The sequence below is a fragment of the Moschus berezovskii genome, chromosome 19 (assembly GCF_049115385.1).
Source record: "Moschus berezovskii isolate FMDL1 chromosome 19, NW_MosBer_1.0, whole genome shotgun sequence".
Classification (NCBI taxonomy): Eukaryota; Metazoa; Chordata; class Mammalia; order Artiodactyla; family Moschidae; genus Moschus; species Moschus berezovskii.
Window position 1 is genome coordinate 65,727,212 of NC_142478.1, and position 20,730 is coordinate 65,747,941.

Below are 20,730 nucleotides of genomic sequence, written 5' to 3' on the forward strand. Positions count from 1 at the left end.
CAGAGTCATTCATGCTTTAGGTAGGGATAGGGGTTAGTCTTGTTTGGGCATGAGAGAACAAAGTGAATGGGGTAGGAAACTGGTTGTTTCTCATCTGTACTTCCTGGAGAATAGAGTTGCAAAGAGATGCTTGAGAAATGAAAGGCAAAATTCTGAACGGCCTTCCTTTGTACAACCTTTGAATCAGCCCCATGGTCTCTTTTGCTTACAGGCATCAGAAGTTGAGAGACAACTCTCCATGCAAGTACACGCCCTCAGAGAAGACTTTCGGGAGAAAAACTCGTCAACCAACCAGCACATCATCCGGCTTGAAAGCCTTCAGGCCGAGGTCAGCCTCCCTGAGCAGCCATGTTGGGCCGAAGGACTTTTCTCATTGCGGGAGCTGTGCCTCGCCTTTTAGACACAGAGTCCTCTGAACAAAAACCTGCCCTGTCTAACATCTCTGGAGAGAGCTCTATGTCTGTGAGAAACTGAATGGGGATCACTTGACCATGTTCCTCTGGGTAGCCTGTTGTCTATAAAAGTAAGGTTGTTCAGAGTTACTGCTGAGTGTGCTGAAATTAGGAATGACCTACTTTTTACTGAGTATGTTGATCCTCCAAAAACATCCTAAATGGAAGATTGGAAAGAGAATCTTCCCTTTCTCCATTCCATTTGGGTCCGGTTCAGTCCCTCTAAATAGGACCTATTATTCTTACCTATAAACCTAGAGTAATATCTACTTCATCGGGTTGAAGTAATCTACTTCATAGTGTTGATGAGAGGCTTTGATGAGTTAACACATGGAAAGCACTGTGTGGTGTTTAGCAGAAAGTAGTGCTATTGAAAGCACATGAAAGGCCAGGCAGGGTCCATGGCCCTGAGCTAGCCAGAGGAGGAAACTGCACTGAGGGGACGGATCTGTCAGAAGCAGGGTGGGATGGCAAGGAGCGGGGAGGGGCACATCCCCAGCCCGAATGGGGCCTCTGTGCTGGGGCGGCTTCCGCCTCCTCTGCTCCCAAGACCCCTCAGCCAAGTGTCTGAACAACAGCCCTTTGACTCAGTTACATTTTGAGGGACAGTCCAGTGCCACCACCATGGTAAAGGAACCAGCCCGCGTGGCCAGACCCAAGAGGCCAAGATGGCTGCTCCCCTGCTTCATGCATGACGCAACGATGTTTTTCCTAAAGAATGTCAATATCTTCTCTTTTCTCCTGGCTCTCACTCCCTTCCTCCCTCCCTTCCCTCGGAATTCCTATGGGTATTGAGCAGCAGGTCCTTGAAGTAAGTAGTTGGCTCTGGTGGGTTTGGCATGCCTGTCTGTGGTGGTCTGTGTGCATGATGTGCTTGTTCAGCCACCTCTGCCAAGGTCCGGCTCCCTCAAGTTGCCTGTCTGCCTAGATCCTCATGACACGGGGTTATGCCCAGGAACGTTTGTGGCCAGATTGGGTCCCAGGTTCAGGGTGTGTTGGATTGGATGAGGGAGTTGGCTACCTAATGCCAATTCCCTGCTTCATCTAGTAACACTTTTACGTTTAAAAGCCAAGCTATGAAATTGTTTATTTCCAGTAAGTCACTTCACGTAGCTCTGAACTTCTGAGTTTGTTTGTTTTCTATTAAGGGGCGGGATTGTGTATCAGAACCAGATTACCTCATGACTTCACTGAGTGGAACTTGGGAACCAAAGGGATCCACGGGAAGGAAAATGTGAAGGTCGGAGGGTACTTAAATGAAATGCAGCTAGAGTAAGAGCTCCCTTCATGTGGGCAGCGTTGCTCCAGTGTGGAGAAGAGTGGGCCATTCACAGGGCTGCTCTGCCGGTCCTTCCCCGGGTGCACACCTGAGAGACAGTGTTCCTTTGTTTGGCTGGATACCTGATCCCTCTGGACAAAGGCCTCATACTTCATTTCCCCGGGATGGCATCACATCCAACTAGGGGGAGGTGGCCAGGGAAGAGTCGTGCCCTCTGAGCAAGAATTCTAGTGCAGTATGAGAACAGCCAAAGAGCGGAGGGGAGGCAGGTTTCAGAGGACTTGTGACGTTCATTTCCAGATCTCTCCTGGAAACGGTCTGTGGTTGGTCCCCTTAGTGAACTGTCATCATGCTAGACTAGAGAGCGTGGAGCACATCTTAACCACGCCAGAATGCTCACAAGAAATGGGGTGAGAGATCAGTCTAGCAGGGAACTGATAATGGCAGGAGCCGGGGGACCTGCAGGACTCCAGAAGTCCCCCAAGGCCACTGGCAGTCGAGGGGACTCGGGAAGGTTCCTGCAGCCCCCTGAGCAGGGCAGGGTTCCTGGGCTGAAGCATCGCTGGCCTGGGGGCATGCTGGGTGGCTCTCACCTTGCAAACCTTGAGGCCACAAAAGACTTGGCATCTCTTTCCTCTTTTCCTCTGTTTTTTCACTGAAACAGAAGAGACAGAACAGACCTTCCTAAAAGAAAGTCTATCTCTCTTGCGGCTGGCTAGATACTTGGTATACCAACATATCAGCCTGTTTAATAAAAGGAGAAAGATGGCTTCTATTCACAAGTTTCTCGCTGAAGCAGAAGATACCTTGAGTAAAATCAGTTATTTACTTGTCAGTGTCCTGTTCCCTCCCAGGGCAGGGGCTGATGCAGGCAGTGCTGTGTTTTCTGTATCCTGGGGCTCCCCCATTCACCTGGGGCCCTGGGTCTGAGCCATGACCTCGAGTGCCAGACCTGCCAGCAGTGGGGAAGGACAGAGGAGAGAGATAAGAATATGAGAGTGCAGTGGCCCCAGGGGCTGTCCTGGGCCTTGTCTTACGCTCAGGACTTGAGAGAGAAGGGTCCCACAGGTTAGGTTCCACTACCCCACCAGCTGTTGGGTTGGAGTAAAGTCGTAGGCAGGGGACTTCCCTGGCGGTCTGGTGGTTAAGACTGCACGCTTCCACTGCAGAGGGGCACAGGTTTGATCCCTGGTCAGGGAACTAAGATCCTGCATGCTGCATGACATAGCCAAAAAACAAAAAATGTTGTGGGCAGCAAGGTGGAGCCCTTTTCTGTGTTATCTGTGGAATTTCCAGAGCACTAACCTTCCTTGCCTCTGCCTGGCACCCCACATTCCAGCTTCCCCAAAGCTTAACTCCCACCCCTTCCCAGACTGGTTTGCGAAGGGGAGGGGTTTCCTCCTCAGCTGGAGAGTCCACAGCTGTTCTCTCCGGCGTGGGGGCACCAGGGCAGAGCTCTGGAGAGACGCCTGCCTTCGTGTTCCGGGACTGGTCCCTCCCGCCTTACTCGTCAGCCCAGGTGTAACCCCACACCGCCCTGTGGCTCTCTCCCCGCTTTCAGATCAAGATGCTGTCGGATCGGAAGCGGGAGCTGGAGCACCGTCTCAGCGCCACCTTGGAGGAGAACGACCTGCTCCAGGGGACAGTGGAGGAGCTGCAGGACCGCGTGTTGATCCTGGAGAGGCAGGGCCACGACAAGGACCTCCAGGTGCAGGGGCGGAGGACGGGCTCAGGGCCAGGCGCACTCGGCTGCTCGGCTGCCCTGCCTCGAGGAGAGGCTAGCACACGGGCAGTGGGTAACGCTGAGGTCTCTCCTCGGGCCAGATATGGGTCTCCTCAGGTGTGGCTAACTCGCTGGTCTTTCACTGGCAAGAACAAGTGCATTGCTCCAGCAGGTCGTCCTTCCAATTTGTTCTGAGCCACTGGCCCCAGGAGCAGTTTCACGGAGTTCTTTCTGGGCTGTTACCATGACTGGAGCACCCGCAGTGCTGTTCTGCCTCCTGGGGTTTGTGGAATCTGTGGGAGACTTCAGAGGGAGCCCGTGACTGTGTCCTGGACTCGCAGTGCTCTCTGCTACTGCTTCCCCAGGCCCCTTTCTTTAGTGGGATGGCCCCGAGCTGAAGCCCAGAAGCTGCCCACTGAACGCAGCAGGACATATCCTGATTCTGCCAGTTGCTAGCAAAAGCACAGGCCAACCCCTCTATGAGCCTAATTAGCCTTTTCTTCCTTGCTAAAAGAAATTGTTTCATGGCTATATTTGTCCTTATTTGGGAACTGCCACCAGGCCTCAGCTGAATCCCAAAGCTCACACTTGACAGGAAACAACCTCTTAAACATTCAGCCTCCCCAGAAACAGTGCAGCATCTGCTACCAAGAAAGCTTTGCCTTGCTGACTTGGGAGCACTGGGCCAGGGGCTCTGGGCCCTGCTTCCCTGGGGTGTCCTCTGAGTGTGCCAGGGAGCAGAGCCAATTGCAGCAGTGCTGTTCGTGTGCAGGTGGCCAGCCGGGGATATTCCTGTGCCAGGTGGGTCCCTGCCCAAAGACCAGGCTGCAGAAGGCCCCGTGGGCTCAGCAGTCAGCTGTTGAGGAAAGTCCTGGGTCGTGGGATGAGGAGACATCTTAGGCTAAGGTCATGTGATAACCATCAGTTAAACAGCCCTCTGAGTGATTAGCCTCTTTAAGGGCAAATTAACATTTTTTTCTGTGTTTTATACCTTCAGCTTGGAACTTTGTGTAAAGCGGGGCCTCAGTAAATGTGGAACAGAAAATGATGCTGGCTAAAGCCTCACATCAGTTTTCAAAATGGAAAGGAGTTTGCTCTTATTTTAAAGTTTATGGTGATACAGCCATGGACATTTGTCGGCTGCTTTGCACAGAACAGAGTGTTTTTGCAGATGTTCTAAAACTGAGGCTAAGAAAGGTGAACTCTGTCCTAAGTCGTGTAGTAAGTCCTGGGTAGAATCCAGAAGGGGACCCTGCTGCCTGCTTTACTTGGTTCTCAGCGATGACTTCCTGTGAGTCACTTGCCTCTCCACGTCAGTGTTGCACCGGCATTTATTACTCCATCAGGTGCTCTCCTGAGGGTTGCCGAGCTAGAGTATGGAGAGGAGAAGGAGAAAGAAGTACAGAAAAACGGGGAAATGGCCCTGCCTAAAAAAAAAAACCAAACTTCTGTTCCACATGAATTCACAAGTGAGAAGTCCTTGTTTCAGATCAAGAATTGGAGACCCAAGGTGAGGAAGAGCCAGGACCAGTGTAGACCATGTAGTGCTTGGCTGGAACTCATGTTCTCCGGCAGCCGGAGGCCCCAGCCACACCTCGTTCACATCCTTGCCCCCCACGCACGCACTGCCTCCCGATTGGGCTCCTTCAAGAATGGGAGTGCAGCGCCTGCATCAGGTCAGGGAGGCCCCACCTTGGGACCTCTACATTGGGAAAAGCTGCATTATGGACTGAAATCTCTTCTTTCCCAACTATTTGTAATTTTTTTTCCTCCTCTAGTCATATAAAACTCTGTTTAAGGTGTTGCTTATTAGTTCTGTTGCTGAAATGGCCTGTTCAGTTCAGTCGCTCAGTCGTGTCCGACTCTTTGCGACTCCATGAATCACAGCACGCCAGGCCTCCCTGTCCATCACCAACTCCCGGAGTTCACTCAAACTCATGTCCATCGAGTCGGTGATGCCATCCAGCCATCTCATTCTCTGTCGTCCCTGTCTCCTCCTGCCCCCAATCCCTCCCAGCATTAGAGTCTTTTCCAGTGAGTCAGCTCATCACATAAGGTGGCCAAAGTATTGGAGTTTCAGCTTTAGCATCAGTCCTTCCAGTGAACACCCAGGGTTGATCTCCTTTAGAATGGACTGGTTGGCTCTCCTTGTAGTCCAAGGGACTCTCGAGAGTCTTCTCTAGCACCACAGTTCAAAAGCATCAATTCTTCAGTGATCAGCTTTCTTCACAGTCCAACTCTCACATCCATACATGACCACGGGAAAAACCATAGCCTTGACTAGACGGACCTGTACTGATAGAGAAATAGAAATTTCAGCTCACTCAGGGAGAAGGTGAATGGTCCTAAATCAGACTTGTAGACTGTAGAGCTAGTGGCCTTGGAATGTTTCTAATCCCCTGGTTTTAATCTTTTTCCTCAGACATGGGATGAGAGAAGGGCTGAGCGGGCGGGGCAACAAGGCTGCCACAAACAGAGTAGCCCCCTTTGATCTGGCTCACTCTGTAATTGGGGTTCTGCTGTCAAAAACAGATTTTTTAAAACACTGATCAAATCCAGCTCTGATTTTTTTTTTTTTCGGTCTGAGAGGGATAAAAATGACTATTGAGGGCCCAGGAAATTTAAAAAGCAGGCATTTTGCTAAACTCTTAATACCCAGTAAAGGATTTGTCCCTCAAGAGGGCCACTTAACTGCTCTGTTTCATACCCAGTGAGCGTCTTACAGATGTGTATAAGGGCCTCGTCCCAAGGAGTAGGTGGCTTTCATCAGCAGAGAACGCAGGCCCTGCTCCCTGTGGGGACCCAGGAAGCAAATGACCTGTAGTCTAGACCTCACTGACTCTGGGTATGTGCCGTTAGGCACATCACTTAATATCAGCCGTCTCAGTTCCCTCAGCCTAAGACAGAGAGAGTGCCCCCACCTCTGCCCACTTTAAGGGCATGAGTGTTGTAAGGTTGAACTTCACATACTCTTCAAACACAAGGCATTTGGTGTCTTCCTCACTCACACATATAAATCACATTTAGTTTCATCTTTGTTCTATAAAGGGTGATATTTCTTATGTTAAAAGGTTCTTGTATTTAATAGACTCCTCTTTGGTTTGGTTTTTCTGCATTTATTTATGGATCAGTTATTGACCAGGGAGGGCAGACCTGTCCTGGTGTTTGTTCTCTTGCTGTTACAATTAATTAAGCACCATTGAGTGTGCATGAGTAATTGAACTAATGTTGTCCAGTGCCTAAGAACTTGTACTTGTCAGTGCTGAACTTCCCCTGCTGAGACGTATATGGAAGTTGTCTAGAAAATAATTGCAAAGCATTTTGTCAATTTAATATGCCGTTTGTAATTGTGTCAAAGGCTTCCTTGGCATATCTTAAAAAAAAAGAAAAAAAATCAACCTAATTTCTTCTTTCTGAGTTTCTTCAAAACCAGAGCTGGAGGAGTTCCCACTGAAACCATGCAGGGCAGGCTTGCCAAGTCCTTTATCATTCTGTGAGCATCCAGGCTCCAAACCCTTCCTAGTTAAGGCACACTGAGACCACTAGTGCCATTTGCCAAATGTTCTCTGATACTGACCAGCAGAGGAGAGGCTCCTAGGGCACCCAGAGGGATAGCTGAAGGCTCTGCAAGGCAGCTTGTTCCATTCATGAGAACCGCAGAGCTTCGAGTTGCTGCCTGCTGCCCCTGGAGCTCCGCATCTCTGCAGGAGCCACAGGCCTACCTTGATGACAGTCTGGAAAAGAGAGTACGGTGTTCCCTCTTTTTAATGAACAGGGGTGACCGAAGATGCTGTTTTATTAAAGGATTAAAGTAACTAAATTTAAATCCCAGGAATTTCTTCTCCCCATCCCCACCTCCCAAAATATATTTTCAGTCAGGGAATAGGGGGGTGAGAAGTCCTCAAGTACAGGAGTAGGAAACATCACTCCTGTACGTACTATGTGGACATGTGCATTCAGTTCAGTTCAGTCGCTCAGTCGTGTCCGACTCTCCGCGACCCCATGAATCACAGCACGCCAGGCCTCCCTGTCCATCACCAACTCCTGGTGTTCACTCAAACTCATGTCCACAGAGTCGGGGATGCCATCCAGCCATCTCATTCTCTGTCGTCCCCTTCTCCTCCCACCCCCAATCCCTCCCAGCATCAGAGTCTTTTCCAGTGAGTCAACTCGTCACATGAGGTGGCCAAAGTATTGGAGCTTCAGCTTTAGCATCAGTCCTTCCAAGGAACACCCAGGATTGATCTCCTCTAGAATGGACTGGTTGGATCTCCTTGCAGTCCAAGGGACTCTCAAGAGTCTTCTCCAGCACCACAGTTCAAAAGCATCAATTCTTCGGCGATCAGCTTTCTTCACAGTCCAACTCTCACATCATGTGCATAGCAGTTAGCAAAAAGATTGATTCTGCAGTTCAGGTTTGTTGTGGTGAAATAAGTCAGTGATGGAGTGTACCAGTAAGAGTGTGGCATTTAGCAGCCGTGGTGGAGTCTCCTCTTACATTCAGCAGTAATAACCTCATCGGGTGGCAGATGCCCTGTTTGGACTCCACAGGGAAGGGGCCGCAGAGAATGCAGAGAAGGGTGAGGTAGTGGCAGCGAAAGACAGGGAAGGAGCCCTGGCCCATGAATCGTGATGCCTGTGTTGCCGTCCCTCTACACTGGCATCGCTCTCCTCCTCTGAGCCGCACGTGCTGTGGAAATCTGTCACACGCGTGCTCCTAAAATCTGTTCCCCGCTAAGGGTCTTACCTATAATCTGTGAGTAGGGTGAGACTGCCTCTCTCGTGAATTTGGGAACTGTTGGTATTACTGCCCAGATGTGACTTCAGATTCCACCTCTAGCTTCTTTCCAAACGACCCTTTTCCCCTTCACGTTTTCAGTAAAGTACAATGTGCATATAGTAAAGCATACAGACCTTAGGTGTATAGCCCACTGAAGCTTTTATCGGTACCTGTGTAACCACCATCCAGGTCAAGACAACCCATTGTCAGCACCCACAAGTCTTCCTCCTGCACCCTCCCAGTCAACGCACTGCTTCTTCCTCAAAAGCAAACCTCTCTTGTAACTTTTCTCTCTTTTATCTCAAGTTTTAGAACCTTTTATAAAGAGAATGTTACATCATAAATTGCATTGTGTCTGGCTTTTGCTGAACATCAGTGTCTAAAAAGTCCATCCACGTTGTGGCAGAGAGAAGCGGTGCGCTCTTCTGTGTTCTCTGGCGTGCTGCGCAGTATTGCAGGGTGTGAACATATCCATCCTGTTTCTGTTGGTGTTCAGGTTGTTCCTGTGTGTGGCTTTGATGAATAATGCTGCTGTGAACACCCTGTTTGTCTTTCATGTACATTTTCAGTCATTTATTACTGGGTCTGCACCTAAGAGTGGAACACCTGCATCAAAGGATACATGTGTATTTCACTCACTAGAAACTTGCCGCACAGTTTTCCAGAGGTGCACTTCATCTTTCACTCCCACCAGCAGTGAGAATCCTAGTTATTTTACATCGTCATCAAAACCTGATATTATTATTCTGTTACTGTTATTTATCTTGGCCATTCTGGTGAGAGTCTAATGGTGCCTTATTTTGTATACCTGTAGGTTTGTGTGTCTAACTTTTTATTCTGGAGAATTTCAGACAAACTCAGACTAGTACAATGACATCTCATGTACCCCACTGTCCAGATCTACACACCATCCATCCCTGGCCAGCCCCACCCTATCTTCATGACATCCACTTGCTCCCATCTCATATGATTTTGAAGTAAATAAATCCCAGAATTTTTGTAATTTCATCTGTAAGTAAAGAATACAGATAAGAACTTTAAAAAACAAATACAGGATTAGTACACCTAGAAAATTTAGCCATATTTCTTTAATATCATCAGATATCTAGTCAGCATTCAAGTTTTCAGTTATCTTAATAATATTCTAATTGTTTTTCACATTTTTATTTTGAGGCAAGATACAAATTAAAATATGCCTGCATGTGGCAGTTGGGTCATATGTTTCTTAAGTCTCTTTTAATCTGTAGGTTCCCCTTTTATCTTTTTCTTTTTGAAATTTATCTGTTGAAGAAGCTGGACTGTTTGTCCTGTAGTTTCCCAAATCTGGATTTTACCGACCGCATACCCTGAATGCCATCTAGCTTGTTACTCCCCGCTCTGTATTTTCCTGTAAATTGGTGGTGGGTTCCGGAAGCATGGTCAGGTTCGGGGTGGGTTTGTCTGCTGGACTCAGCCCCCTCACCCCCCTTTGCTGTCTCCCCGAAAGCTGCACCAGAGCCAGCTAGAGCTGCAGGAGGTGCGGCTCTGCTACCGGCAGCTGCAGGTGAAGGTGGAGGAGCTGACCGAGGAGAGGAGCCTGCAGAGCTCCGCCGCCACCAGCACGTCCCTCCTGTCCGAGATAGAGCAAAGCATGGAGGCTGAGGAGCTGGAGCAGGAGAGAGAGCAGGTGCTGGCGTGCCCCCGGCCCTCCCGCTCACCCCATGCCTGGGGTGCCATGGTCTGCACATGTGCGAGCCCCTCGGCCTGCTGGCTAGAGATGTCCTGAGGTGGCCTCTTAGGGAATGCTTGTTGACTAATCAGTCTCAGAACTCTGATATTGACAGGATTCTGGAGCATTCGTGATCCACCTAATTAGCTTCTTATCATATTACCCATAACCATTCATTCCCCTAATTATACGGGGACTTCCTCCAAAAGTAACTGACCATATCACGAAGTACTTTATGTGCAACTGGGAGGGACCTGAGGACAGGGGATATAAGAACTGGGAGTCTGTGCAGTTGTGCGGGAGAAGGAAATGGCTACCCACTCCACTGTTCTTGCCTGGAGAATTAATCCCATGGACCGAGGAGTCTGGCAGGCTACAGTCCATAAGGTCGCAAAGAGTCGGACACGACTGAGCAACTAAGCACATGCTATTGTACGGGGCCCAGGATAAGTATATGTTTCTTGGGACAAGTAATTAAAAAAAAAAAACTTTTCCTAGAACTAGATTCTTGGATTCGTATACTAGAAAAAGACGGCTGCTGGCCATCTTCTCTAGAGTCCCTAACCAGGAATAATTCTTTGTGGGACAGCTGAGACTGCAGCTCTGGGAAGCCTACTGCCAGGTCCGCTATCTCTGCTCCCACCTGCGGGGAAACGACAGCGCTGACTCGGCCGTCTCCACGGATTCCTCGATGGACGAGTCTTCAGAGACGTCGTCGGCCAAGGACGTGCCAGCCGGCAGCTTGCGCACTGCCTTGAATGAGCTCAAGAGACTGATCCAGAGCATTGTGGACGGCATGGAGCCCACGGTAAGAGGCCGCACTGAGCGCTCTGGGCTCCACAGGGCCTGGAGGCTGAAACCAAGTCCAGAGGGTGAGGTTAGCCCTGGAACCCGGAACCTAATAAAGTCTGCAAGAATGCCCTCTGAGCCCTTGTCAGAGTGCACTTGCCACAGGGGAGCAGGCACAGGGTCTGATCAGCCCCCAGAGTCCCTGCAGGCTCAGGCTGTGGATGAGGCCTTGGGGCCTTGAGTGTGTGCGCTTTCCTGGGAGGCTATGAATGTAGAAATTTGGATCCTGGTAAAAACTGCAAGTTGTTCTTTTGTTGCCCACTGGTCCTGGTGGTGGAGGTAACGGTGAACAGGCAAACTTAAAAGATCTGAAGCTTCTGCTCAAAGGCTAGATGTGAGCACAGAAAGTTGAGATGATCAACAGCTGGGCCTTGTAGAATTCCAGACGTGGCTCCTCTGGTGCAGGAGAGGAACGTTCCCATGGGCAGACAGGCCTTTCTTCCAGCTTTGTATCAGATTGTTGCCAGACTCGCGGGCTATTGTTTCTCTTCAGGTTCCTTCTGCAGGATGGTTGCGTCTCTCTCCCCGTATTAGGTGAAGTTAGGTGAAAGAGTGGCTGTCCTGCCCAGGTGGTTTGTGGGACACACTGTAGTGGGGAGGCCGGGTCAGCATGGGAAAACGAGCTGGCAGAGGGAGGTGTGCTCTTGGCGCCAGTTTCCCTTCTCCAAAGTCTGAAACAAAATAAACTTCTAGTTATTGTCTGCATGTTGAAATTGAGCAAGACAGCCTCTCTTCTCTAACCTCTGTTTCTTCCTTCTTCTGCTTCTCTTTTTTTCTCCCATCCCCCTACCTTGCTCGTCCCCAAACTAACCATCTCCCTGCTCCCCTCCCATCTTCATCTCTCCCACTAACCGTCTCCCCTCTCCTCTCCACTCTCACCGCCTCTCTACTTGGCCGGCTGACTCTTCTGCTGTCAGAGCACCCGGAGAATTGACGATGACTCCTTAGAAGAACAGATAAGGCAGACCAGTGAGGATTCGAGAGCCCTGAGGGAACTCATGGAGGGAGAGAGGGGTAAACTGAGGCAAAGCCTGGAAGAGCTGCAGCGGCTGCACAGTCAGGTGAGCACCCCCGTCCTCAGCCCAGTGCAGGATGTAAAGGGGCTCCTGCTCCCTGGGACCCCCGTGAGTCCCCCTCTCCATGTCTCTCTGAGAAGGGCTCTCCTCTGATGGTCGGACCTGAAGCTGAGATGAGCTGGGTGTCTTCAAGAGAAGTCAGTCCTCAGGTTTAGACCACAGTGAAATCATTAGGAATGAGAATAGCCGAGGGACTTCCCTGGTGGTCCAGTTGCTAAGACTCTGCTCCAATGCAAGGGGTCTGGGTTTGCTCCCTGGTCAGGGAACTAGATCCCTTATGCCACAACTGAAAAGATCCCGCCACAACTGAGAATAGCTGGCCCTCCATTTCCTCCAGGACTCCCGGCCCTCTACAGAGCCTGAATAACTGGGTGGACTCCGATAGTTAGAGTGCCACAGCTCCTAAGACATATTTAGATGTGTGTCCAGCAGCTTCTGAGCAGGAAGTTTGCAAACCAGGGGACAGTTGATCCTTGAGGGCCTGAGCTCTCTTTGTGAGTGCTGTCACCTCTGCCAGCCTGTTTTTCAGCTTTCGAGGCACTTACTGCTGCTCTCGCTGTTCCCTTCCTGTTTGATTGTGACCTCATCTCTGAGAACACTGGAGAAGGACATCTGTATTCTCATCTGAAAAGTTTTAAGGGGCTTAGGAGCGGCCCCACCCAAAAAGGAGCTTCTAAAATCTACCTAGGAGATAAATAAAAGCTCTTCCTTTTGACTAGAGTCCTGTATGGAGGTTCTGTCCCATTTGCGGGGGACACCAGACAGGTACCCCTTTAAACCCCGCCCCCTTCTTTCCTTGTTCAAAGGTAGTCCTCCCTTCCTGCTACAGGAAGAGGTTGCTGAAAGATGGAATTTAAGCTGGGCTTTCATTTCATTCAGTATTTCTTAAATGTAAAGGAATTTATAGAAATAAACTTCTGCCTTTGGGTTGTAGCCATTAGACTTCCTGGTATTATTCTCTTGGAAGATACTGGGAGACAAGTCATCATGCTCTCTTCTTTTTGTGAGTGACCAGCTAAGAAGGGCAGAAGGATGCTACTGAAAGCTGTATCTTGTTCCTGACCGAGCCCTGGGGAGGAGGTTTGGGCAGCCAGCAACACTCTTGTGCCTAAAACCTAAGACCCTCTGGTGGTCATTTGGCCAGAGGGGTTGGCAGCAGGAAGGATCATACCTTCCAAACGGGAAGAATAAAATGCAAAAGAAAGTGGGCCTTAAAGTTATTTGGATTAATAAAAGCCGCTTTGTTGCTTCTAGAAGCCCAAGAGGGCATTATTTGACCCAGAAACATAAGATAGAGGTTGCTGAGAGTCTACTATGGAACAATTAATACTTAGGAAGCCATCTCTACCAGAGAATTTTCCTTAAAAGTTCAACTGATAACTGCTTTAGGTCAATTTCTATGGATTCTCTTTCAAAAAAAAAAACCCATCAAGCAGATGGTTACGTTCACTCCCACTTAAGATACAGAGCTGGGCCTCTGCCAGGGCTCCTCACTCCCCACAGGCTTGGTCAGAGCCGCAGACCTCTCAGCCAGGTTGCGCCCTCCAGGAGCGTCCCTTGGGAGGAACGCTGACTCCCAGAGCAGCGGGTGGCGCAGGGGGAGTTGCCGGGGCCGTGAGAGTGGCAGCCATCAGGGCAGGCGGGGGCGCCTCCTGCAGTTGGCTCAGCACGTGCCTGTGCCCTGAGACCCTGAGCCCGGCTCAGACAGGTGGCGTGGGACTGAGATCTGGCCTCACCAGCGGACAGTCCCACCTCCACTCCCGCTGTTTTCCTGCCTGAGTGTTCTCTTCTCTCCTGGAAACGAGGCCAGAGGTAAAAGGTGTGTGGGACCTTGACGGTGAAGTGCCCACAGTTCCCCACCACTCAGAAGCCTACCCAAATTCTAAAATAAGAGAGCCCAGGTTTAATTGATCATCACCTGTTTGAGGCAAAGCCCCATAGCCAGACCTGCAGACTTGCTCCTGCCCTCGTGCTGGCTGTGCCTGGCCCCCTCTGCCCCATCCCTGCAGCTCCCCAGGAAAGCTGGCCGTGGGGTCTGGAGCTGCTGCCCGGAGGCAGGAGGACCTGCCGGGCAACATGACAAGTAGTTCTCCCAGGCCAGTACACCAGGTCCTGGGAGGCACAGTAAGAGAAGCAGCCGCACCCCATCATTTGGCTCCTTTATGCTTGACTGAAGTACATGCCAGTTACTCCAGGGATGTGAACACTCAGGGAGCATGAGCCAGGAGCAGTTGAGGCTCTCACTGATGAGGTGTGGGTGCCGCCTCCTCTGAAATCTCAGCACGTTGTCTCCTCCATCCTCTCAGCCACTGTCCTCCTCAGAACTTCATTCTTTTACACCTTACCTTTGGTCATCACTTCCCCAGCCACTCACCCTTCACATGGTCTGGAGTGATCTTTGGAAGCACAACTTTAAGGTGGGACACCCCTTGCAATATTCTCAAACCCTCATGGCCCCACGGTCTAGCTGCGTCCCACCGTCCAGCCTCTGCTCCTATTGTTTCCCTCTCACCGCCTCTGCTTTAGCAGATTTGAACGTGGGTTCCAGATGGGCGTGGCACGGGCTGCCCTTGCGATCCCACAGCTGGGTCTTTTCTCCCAGTCTTTCTCTCTCCCTAGAAGACTCTCCCCTGCACATACAGCCCTCCTCATCCTTCAAGTTCCTGATCAGGTTTCACTTCTGCCTCCCTTGCCTCCTTTGTCATGGTTACCTCACTCCCTTCTCGCCTTCCCAGTCCAGCCTTAGTGGGCCATCTGCACGGATTGGCTCCAGGTCGGACACCCCTCTGTCTTCTCTTGAAGCGTCCAGTGTGTGCAGTGCCTTTCCTAGAGCAGGCACTCAGATGATTGTCAGCCCTGGATGTATGACCTCAGGATGTTCTTTTGACACTGCTCAATTTCAAGGACACCCAAGGGGAAGAGTGGATTTAGGGGTGGCTGTAACCGAAGTCAGCGGATAAACCAGCTGTTAGCTGGAAGGTCCTCGGTGGCGGGGAGAGAAGGGGTGGCGCTTACGCTCTGAGCTGGGCCCTTGATGTTATTTCATTTGATCCTCACAACAACTTGATGGCGGGGAATAGTTCCTTTTATTCCTGCTTTTTATCAAATTCACTTGCAGCTCAGAGAGGGTAAATCCTTTGTCACTCCTAAGCTGGCAGTCTTTACCTTGGTCAGGTTTTCCAGGCCACAGCAAAAAGTTCTTGTGGAGTTTTATCTGGAAACTATGACATGTTGACATTTCCTGCCTAGCGTGTAGTTTTATCTGTTGCTGACTCAGCTGGCAGAACACCTGGCTGGCTCGAGGCCATGTCAGGGCTCATTTGGTCTGAGGAAGGCTGGCTGTCTCTGCCAGGTGTTTTCTGAGTCTTGGGTTCTGGCCTACCAGACTGCAGAACCTGCTAAGAATAAGGTGAGGCTGGGTTTCTCACCTGATGTCTTGTCTGCCTCAGAGCTCATTGCACCTGTATGCCCTGGCCTCTGCGGGTGCGCAGCACCCTGAGGCTCATCACCGGAGCTGTCCCCATCATGGACGCACAGAGCGCCAGGCCCTGACGTTCACTCCCGTGCAGCTGAGAGTGCAGAGTCCACTGCATGTAGTGGCAGGTTGTCCCATATCCCTCTTCACTGGTGTGTGTCCTCTGATTTGCTTCTGAGTGGCTGCTGCCCCACGAGCTGGCAACTCTGTTGTCTCAGCTTATAGAGCCCAAGGTATCTCAAGAGAAGCTTGACCATCAGCCTCAGTCCTGGGGCCTTTGCTCAGCTTCACTGTCAAGGTGATCAGATCTGGGCCTCGAAGAGCAGAAGGGTGATGTCTTTCCCCTTGTGGGAGGGACAGACACGGATGGATGGATCCTTCCTTGGAAAAATGTCAAAGGCATGAGTAATAGTTAATAAGAGGGCAGTCAGGCATCCTGACTCCAGTCTGATCCTATCGACTGTGAGAAGGAGGGTCCCTGCCTTCCATTCATTCAACAAATATTTATTGAAAGCTCTACCAGGCAGGGTTTCTGGTTGCAGACAACTGAAACTCACTCTGCTTAACTTGAGCAGAAAAATAATATACTGGAATTAAATCTGAAACGTCACAGAATCAATAGGCAGGCTGGAGAACTGAGTTCCCAAACAAGAAGGAGCCATGGGAAGTGGGGTGACAAAACCATTTGCTGTCCATGCAGTAATCTCCCTCTGGCCAGTGGCTTTGCTGTACCCCCAAGAACTAGCCCCAGGTAGGGGCCCAGGAACCTTGGAAAGGAAGTCTCTTCCTTTGGCTTCCTTAGTGGGTGGGCATGCTCTGTCTCCTGCTGAGGCTTATGCAACTAGGAATGCCCCAGATGGGAAGGAATTCTGGGCGCTTGGCCAAAATGACAACTGTCCACTGCACAGGCACTTGGGGATTAAGCATTGTTTCTGGTCAGGCTCTGAGACACACAGATGGATAGGACATGCTTCTTGCCACGGCAGAGCACAAGGTGTGCGAGAGGTCGCTGTGTGCAGAGGGTGGGGTAAACTGGTCGCCGAGGGAGCCACTGGGAGGAGCGCCTCACCGAAGGCTGACTCCCTATGAGTGGACTCTGATGCCATTTACAGAGGCCTGGACCACAGGGAAGGTGAGAGGCTTGAAGTGAAATGTGACGATGTTGTTTTTCTGCCTAAATTCCCTGTGGCTTTGACCTGGGGAGCTGAAGGAAGAAGATGGGAAAGCCAGTCTGTGTCCAGTGCTATCACAGAAATGGGAACAGGTCCCAGGCTCTGGGGTCAGCCAGGGCCCGTGTGGGGCACAGGGCAGTGTTCCATGTCGAGTGGAAGATGACTGGAAACAAAACTCAAGTCCCTATCCCCCTAAATGTGTTCCGCGGCCCTGGCGCACACGTGGCCTTCACTCAGCAGCTCCCAGAGTGCCTGCAGGTGAAGGAGACGCCGTGGTATGCACAAGGGGACCAGGCCCCCGGCTGCAGCTCAGGACTGAGCACCCCCGTCCACCAAGCTCCAGCTTCAGGTGTGGTCCCCTCCCTTCTGGAGCAGGGGGCAGCAGGAAGTCACCAGCCTGCCCTGCACACAGGCCCTGAGCCCGCCTGGGTCGTCTCCCTCAGTGGGGGAGACACCCCAGGCCGGCAGCAGTGGTGCGCTGTGTTCATCCCCTTCGTCTCCCATTAGGTGACACTTCTGAGTGTGGAGATGACTGCCCTGAAGGAGGAGAGAGACCGACTCAGAGTGACATCTGAGGACAAGGAACCAAAGGAGCAGCTTCAGAAGGCCATCAGGGACCGGGATGAGGCCATTGCAAAGTGAGTGGGCACAACTTGTTTAACTTTAACTGCGGGTGTTAATAACACGAGAATGTGTTCAGTCTTAGGTGGTAAATCCAGAAGAATATGAAACTCAAAGTTCCTTGCTACTCGGGAATTTCTCACTCCCCATCCCATTCTTCTTCCCGGACAGACACTACTGTTAAGTCGGGTATGCATTTTCTGCAGATTTTTTACATATGTGTATGCAGGTGTATATGCAATACAGTTTTTGAGGACTTTTTAAAAAAATCAGTGAGATGATGCTCTCTACGTGGGTTTTTTTGGTTTTTGTTTTCACTTATATCTTAGCATTCCAGTTTCATGATGCGTGCTCAGTTGCTTCAGTCGTGTTGGACTCTTTTCAACCCCATGGACTGTAGCCCACCAGGCTCTTTTGTCCATGGAATGCTCCAGGCAAGAATACTGGAGTGGGCCAATCTCATTTTATATATACACACACACATAATTTTTGTTGTTGTTTTTGTTTTACTATTCATCATAGACACTTTCAAGCCTACACGAAAGTAGAAAACATAAGACGAATTCCGACCTACGTGGTTTCATCTGTAGCCATCCATTTCTTCCCCCTTCCCTTCTGGACCATGTTAAGGTGGATCACGAGACATATCATCTCGTCCATAAACATTTTCACAGAAATCTCTACCAGAGAAAGACTATTGTAAAACACACGCCAGAAATATCACATGTGAAAAAACTTCAATTTCTTAATATCATCTAGTATCCAGTGTTCAAATTTCCCCAGTTGTCCCATAAATGTCTTTTTATACTTGATAAGAATCAGATACCAAAGTCCATGTTTTGGGCTTTCTCTGGCAGAGAAGAAATGTATAAATGCGTTCTTGTGCATTCAAAATATGTGGCAGTACAAAGGCAAAGACCATATTTATTTCCCATCCTCCTGAAAATTATCTTTGTCACACATTCAATCTGTCCTGTTTATTGAGTCTAAGGAGATAAAGTGTTCTAAAATTATGTCTGCTTTGCAGGCTTTATAACACAGTAATAACAACATTTGTGCATCACTTTACTGCTTACAAAGGATCCTGTAATCCTCCTCGCCACAGCAAGAAGTAGAGCTTTTTAATCCCAATTTTACAGATGAGGGCATTTCCCCAGGATCACAGCCAGTGCTGATCACAGGCCTTCACCTCAGTCTCAGGCTCCTTTCCCTTTACCTCAGGGCCACTTGGCAGAAAGCTAAAAGGAGCTTATTTAAAAGAATTTGTAAACAGATACTATTTGACTTTTTAAAGAAGTAATATGACATTTTAATTTCTGACTTTAAAATTTCCCACATCTTCCCCTTTTCATTTTCATATTATTGTCCCTCCCTTCTGTTCTCTTCAGTCATTTCCATCATTTCCATTTTGGTTTTACGTTTGGGTCCCCTTTTCTGTCTGATCAGAATCCCCTGTCAAGTTGTCTTTCAATTTCCAGTTCATTTTGGAATTACCCTCAGTGAGAATCACAAACCTACACTATCTTTGCCATTCCTGATGATTGTAGTTCAGTTCAGTCACTCAGTCGTGTCCGACTCTTTGCAGCCCCATGAACTGCAGCACACCAGGCCTCCCTGTCCATCACCAACTCCCCAAGTTTACTCAGATTCATGTCCATTAAGTCAGTGATGCCATATAACCATCTCATCCTCTGCTGTCCCCTTCTCCCCACAATCTTTTCTCCAATGGATGTAATTACTGAATACTTGAATTGTTGTTCAGTTGCTCAGTCGTGTCTGACTCTTTGCAACCCATGGACTGCAGCATGCCAGGCTTCCCTGTCCATCACCATCTCCCAGAGTTTGCTCAAACTCCTGTCCATCAAGTCATGTGATGCCATCCAACCATCTCATTCTCTGTCGTCCCCTTCTCCTGCCCTCAGTCTTTCCCCAGCATCAGGGTCTTTTCCAATGAGGTGGCTCTTTGCATCAGTTCCAGAGTATTGGAACTTCAGCATCAGTCCTTCCAATGAATATTCAGGATTGATTTCCTTTAGGATGGACTGGTTTGATCTCCTTGCAGTCCAAGGGACTCTCAAGATTCTTCAACACCACAGTTCAAAAGTATCGATCTTTCAGCACTCAGCTTTCTTTATGGTCCAACTCTCACAACCATACATGACTACTGGAAAAACCATAGCTTTGACTATATAGACCTTTGTCAGCAAAGGAATGTCTCTGCTTTTTAATACTCTGTCTAGGTTAGTCATAGCTTTTCTTCCAAGGAGCAAGGGTCTTTTAATTTCATGACTTCAGTCACCATCTGCAGTGATTTTGGAGCCCTAGAAAATTAAGTCTATCACTGTTTCCATTGTTTCCCCAACTATTTGCCATGAAATGATGGGACTGGCTGCCATAATCTTTGGTTTTTGAATGTTGAGTTTTAAGCCAGCTTTTTCACTCTCCTCTTTCACCTTCATCAAGAGGCTCTTTAGTTCCTCTTCACTTTCTGCCATAAGGATGGTGTCATCTGCATCTGAGTTTATTGGTATTTCTCCCAGCAGTCTTGATTCCAACTTGAGCTTCATCCAGCCTGACATTTCTCATGATGTACTCTGCATATAAGTTAAATAAGCAGGGTGACAATATACAGACTTGATGTACTCCTTTCCTAATTTGGAACCAGTCCATTGTTCCATGTCCGGTTCTAACTGTTGCTTCTTGACCTGCATACAGGTTTCACAGGAGGCAGGTCAGGTGGTCTGGTATTCCCATCTCTCAGAATTTTCCACAGGTTGCTGCTATCCATACAGTCAAAGGCTTTAGTGTAGTCAGTGAAGCAGAAGTAGATGTTTTTCTGGAACTCTCTTGCTTTCTCTGTGATCCAACGGATGTTGGCAATTTGATCTCTGGTTCCTCTGCCTTTGGCAAATCCAGCTTCAACATCTGGAAGTTCTCAGTTCATGTACTGTTGAAGCCTGCTTTGGAGAATTTTGAGCATTATTTTGCTAGTGTGTGAGATGAGCGCAATTGTATGGTAGTTTGAACATTCTTTGGCATTGCGTTTTTGGGGGATTGAAATGAAAACTGACCTTTTCCAGTCCTGTGACCACTGCTGCGTTTTCCAAATTTGCTGGCATATTGAGTGCAACACTTTCACAGCATCATCATTTAGGATTTGAAATAGCTCAACTGGAATTCCATCACCTCCATTAGCTTTGTTCGTAGTGATGCTTCCTAAGGCCCACTTGACTTCACATTCCAGGATGTCTGTCTGACTCTAGGTGAGTGATCACACTATTGTGATTAACTGGGTCATTAAGATCTTTTTTGTGTAGTTCTTCTTTGTACTCTTCCCACCTCTTCTTAATATCTTCTGCTTCTGTTAGGTCCATACCATTTCTGTCCATTGTGCCCGTCTTTGCATAAAATGTTCCCTTGGTGTCTCTAATTTTCTTGAAGAGATCTCTAGTCTTTCCCACTCTATTATTTTCCTCCATTTCTTTGTATCATTCACTTAGGAAGGCTTTCTTTGTCTCGCCTTGCTATTCTTTGCAAGTTTGCCTTTGGATGGGTGTATCTTTCCTTTTCTCCATTGCCTTTCGCTTCTCTTTTC

General features: G+C 49.2%; 1 protein-coding gene across 2 annotated transcripts in view; it reads left to right on the forward strand.

Moving 5' to 3' along the window:
- The window catches only part of BICDL1 (BICD family like cargo adaptor 1), an 86,175-nt gene that overhangs the window by 58,334 nt on the left and 7,111 nt on the right, over nucleotides 1–20,730 (forward strand). The window contains exons 3-8 of one of the 2 annotated variants that reach the window (XM_055405594.2): nucleotides 212–328; nucleotides 3,293–3,439; nucleotides 9,721–9,900; nucleotides 10,532–10,750; nucleotides 11,709–11,852; nucleotides 17,022–17,152. In XM_055405594.2, the coding sequence (XP_055261569.2) occupies nucleotides 212–328; nucleotides 3,293–3,439; nucleotides 9,721–9,900; nucleotides 10,532–10,750; nucleotides 11,709–11,852; nucleotides 17,022–17,152 (938 nt within the window). The remainder of the gene's footprint in view (nucleotides 1–211; nucleotides 329–3,292; nucleotides 3,440–9,720; nucleotides 9,901–10,531; nucleotides 10,751–11,708; nucleotides 11,853–17,021; nucleotides 17,153–20,730) is intronic. The other variant, XM_055405595.2, reaches the window with a different exon arrangement.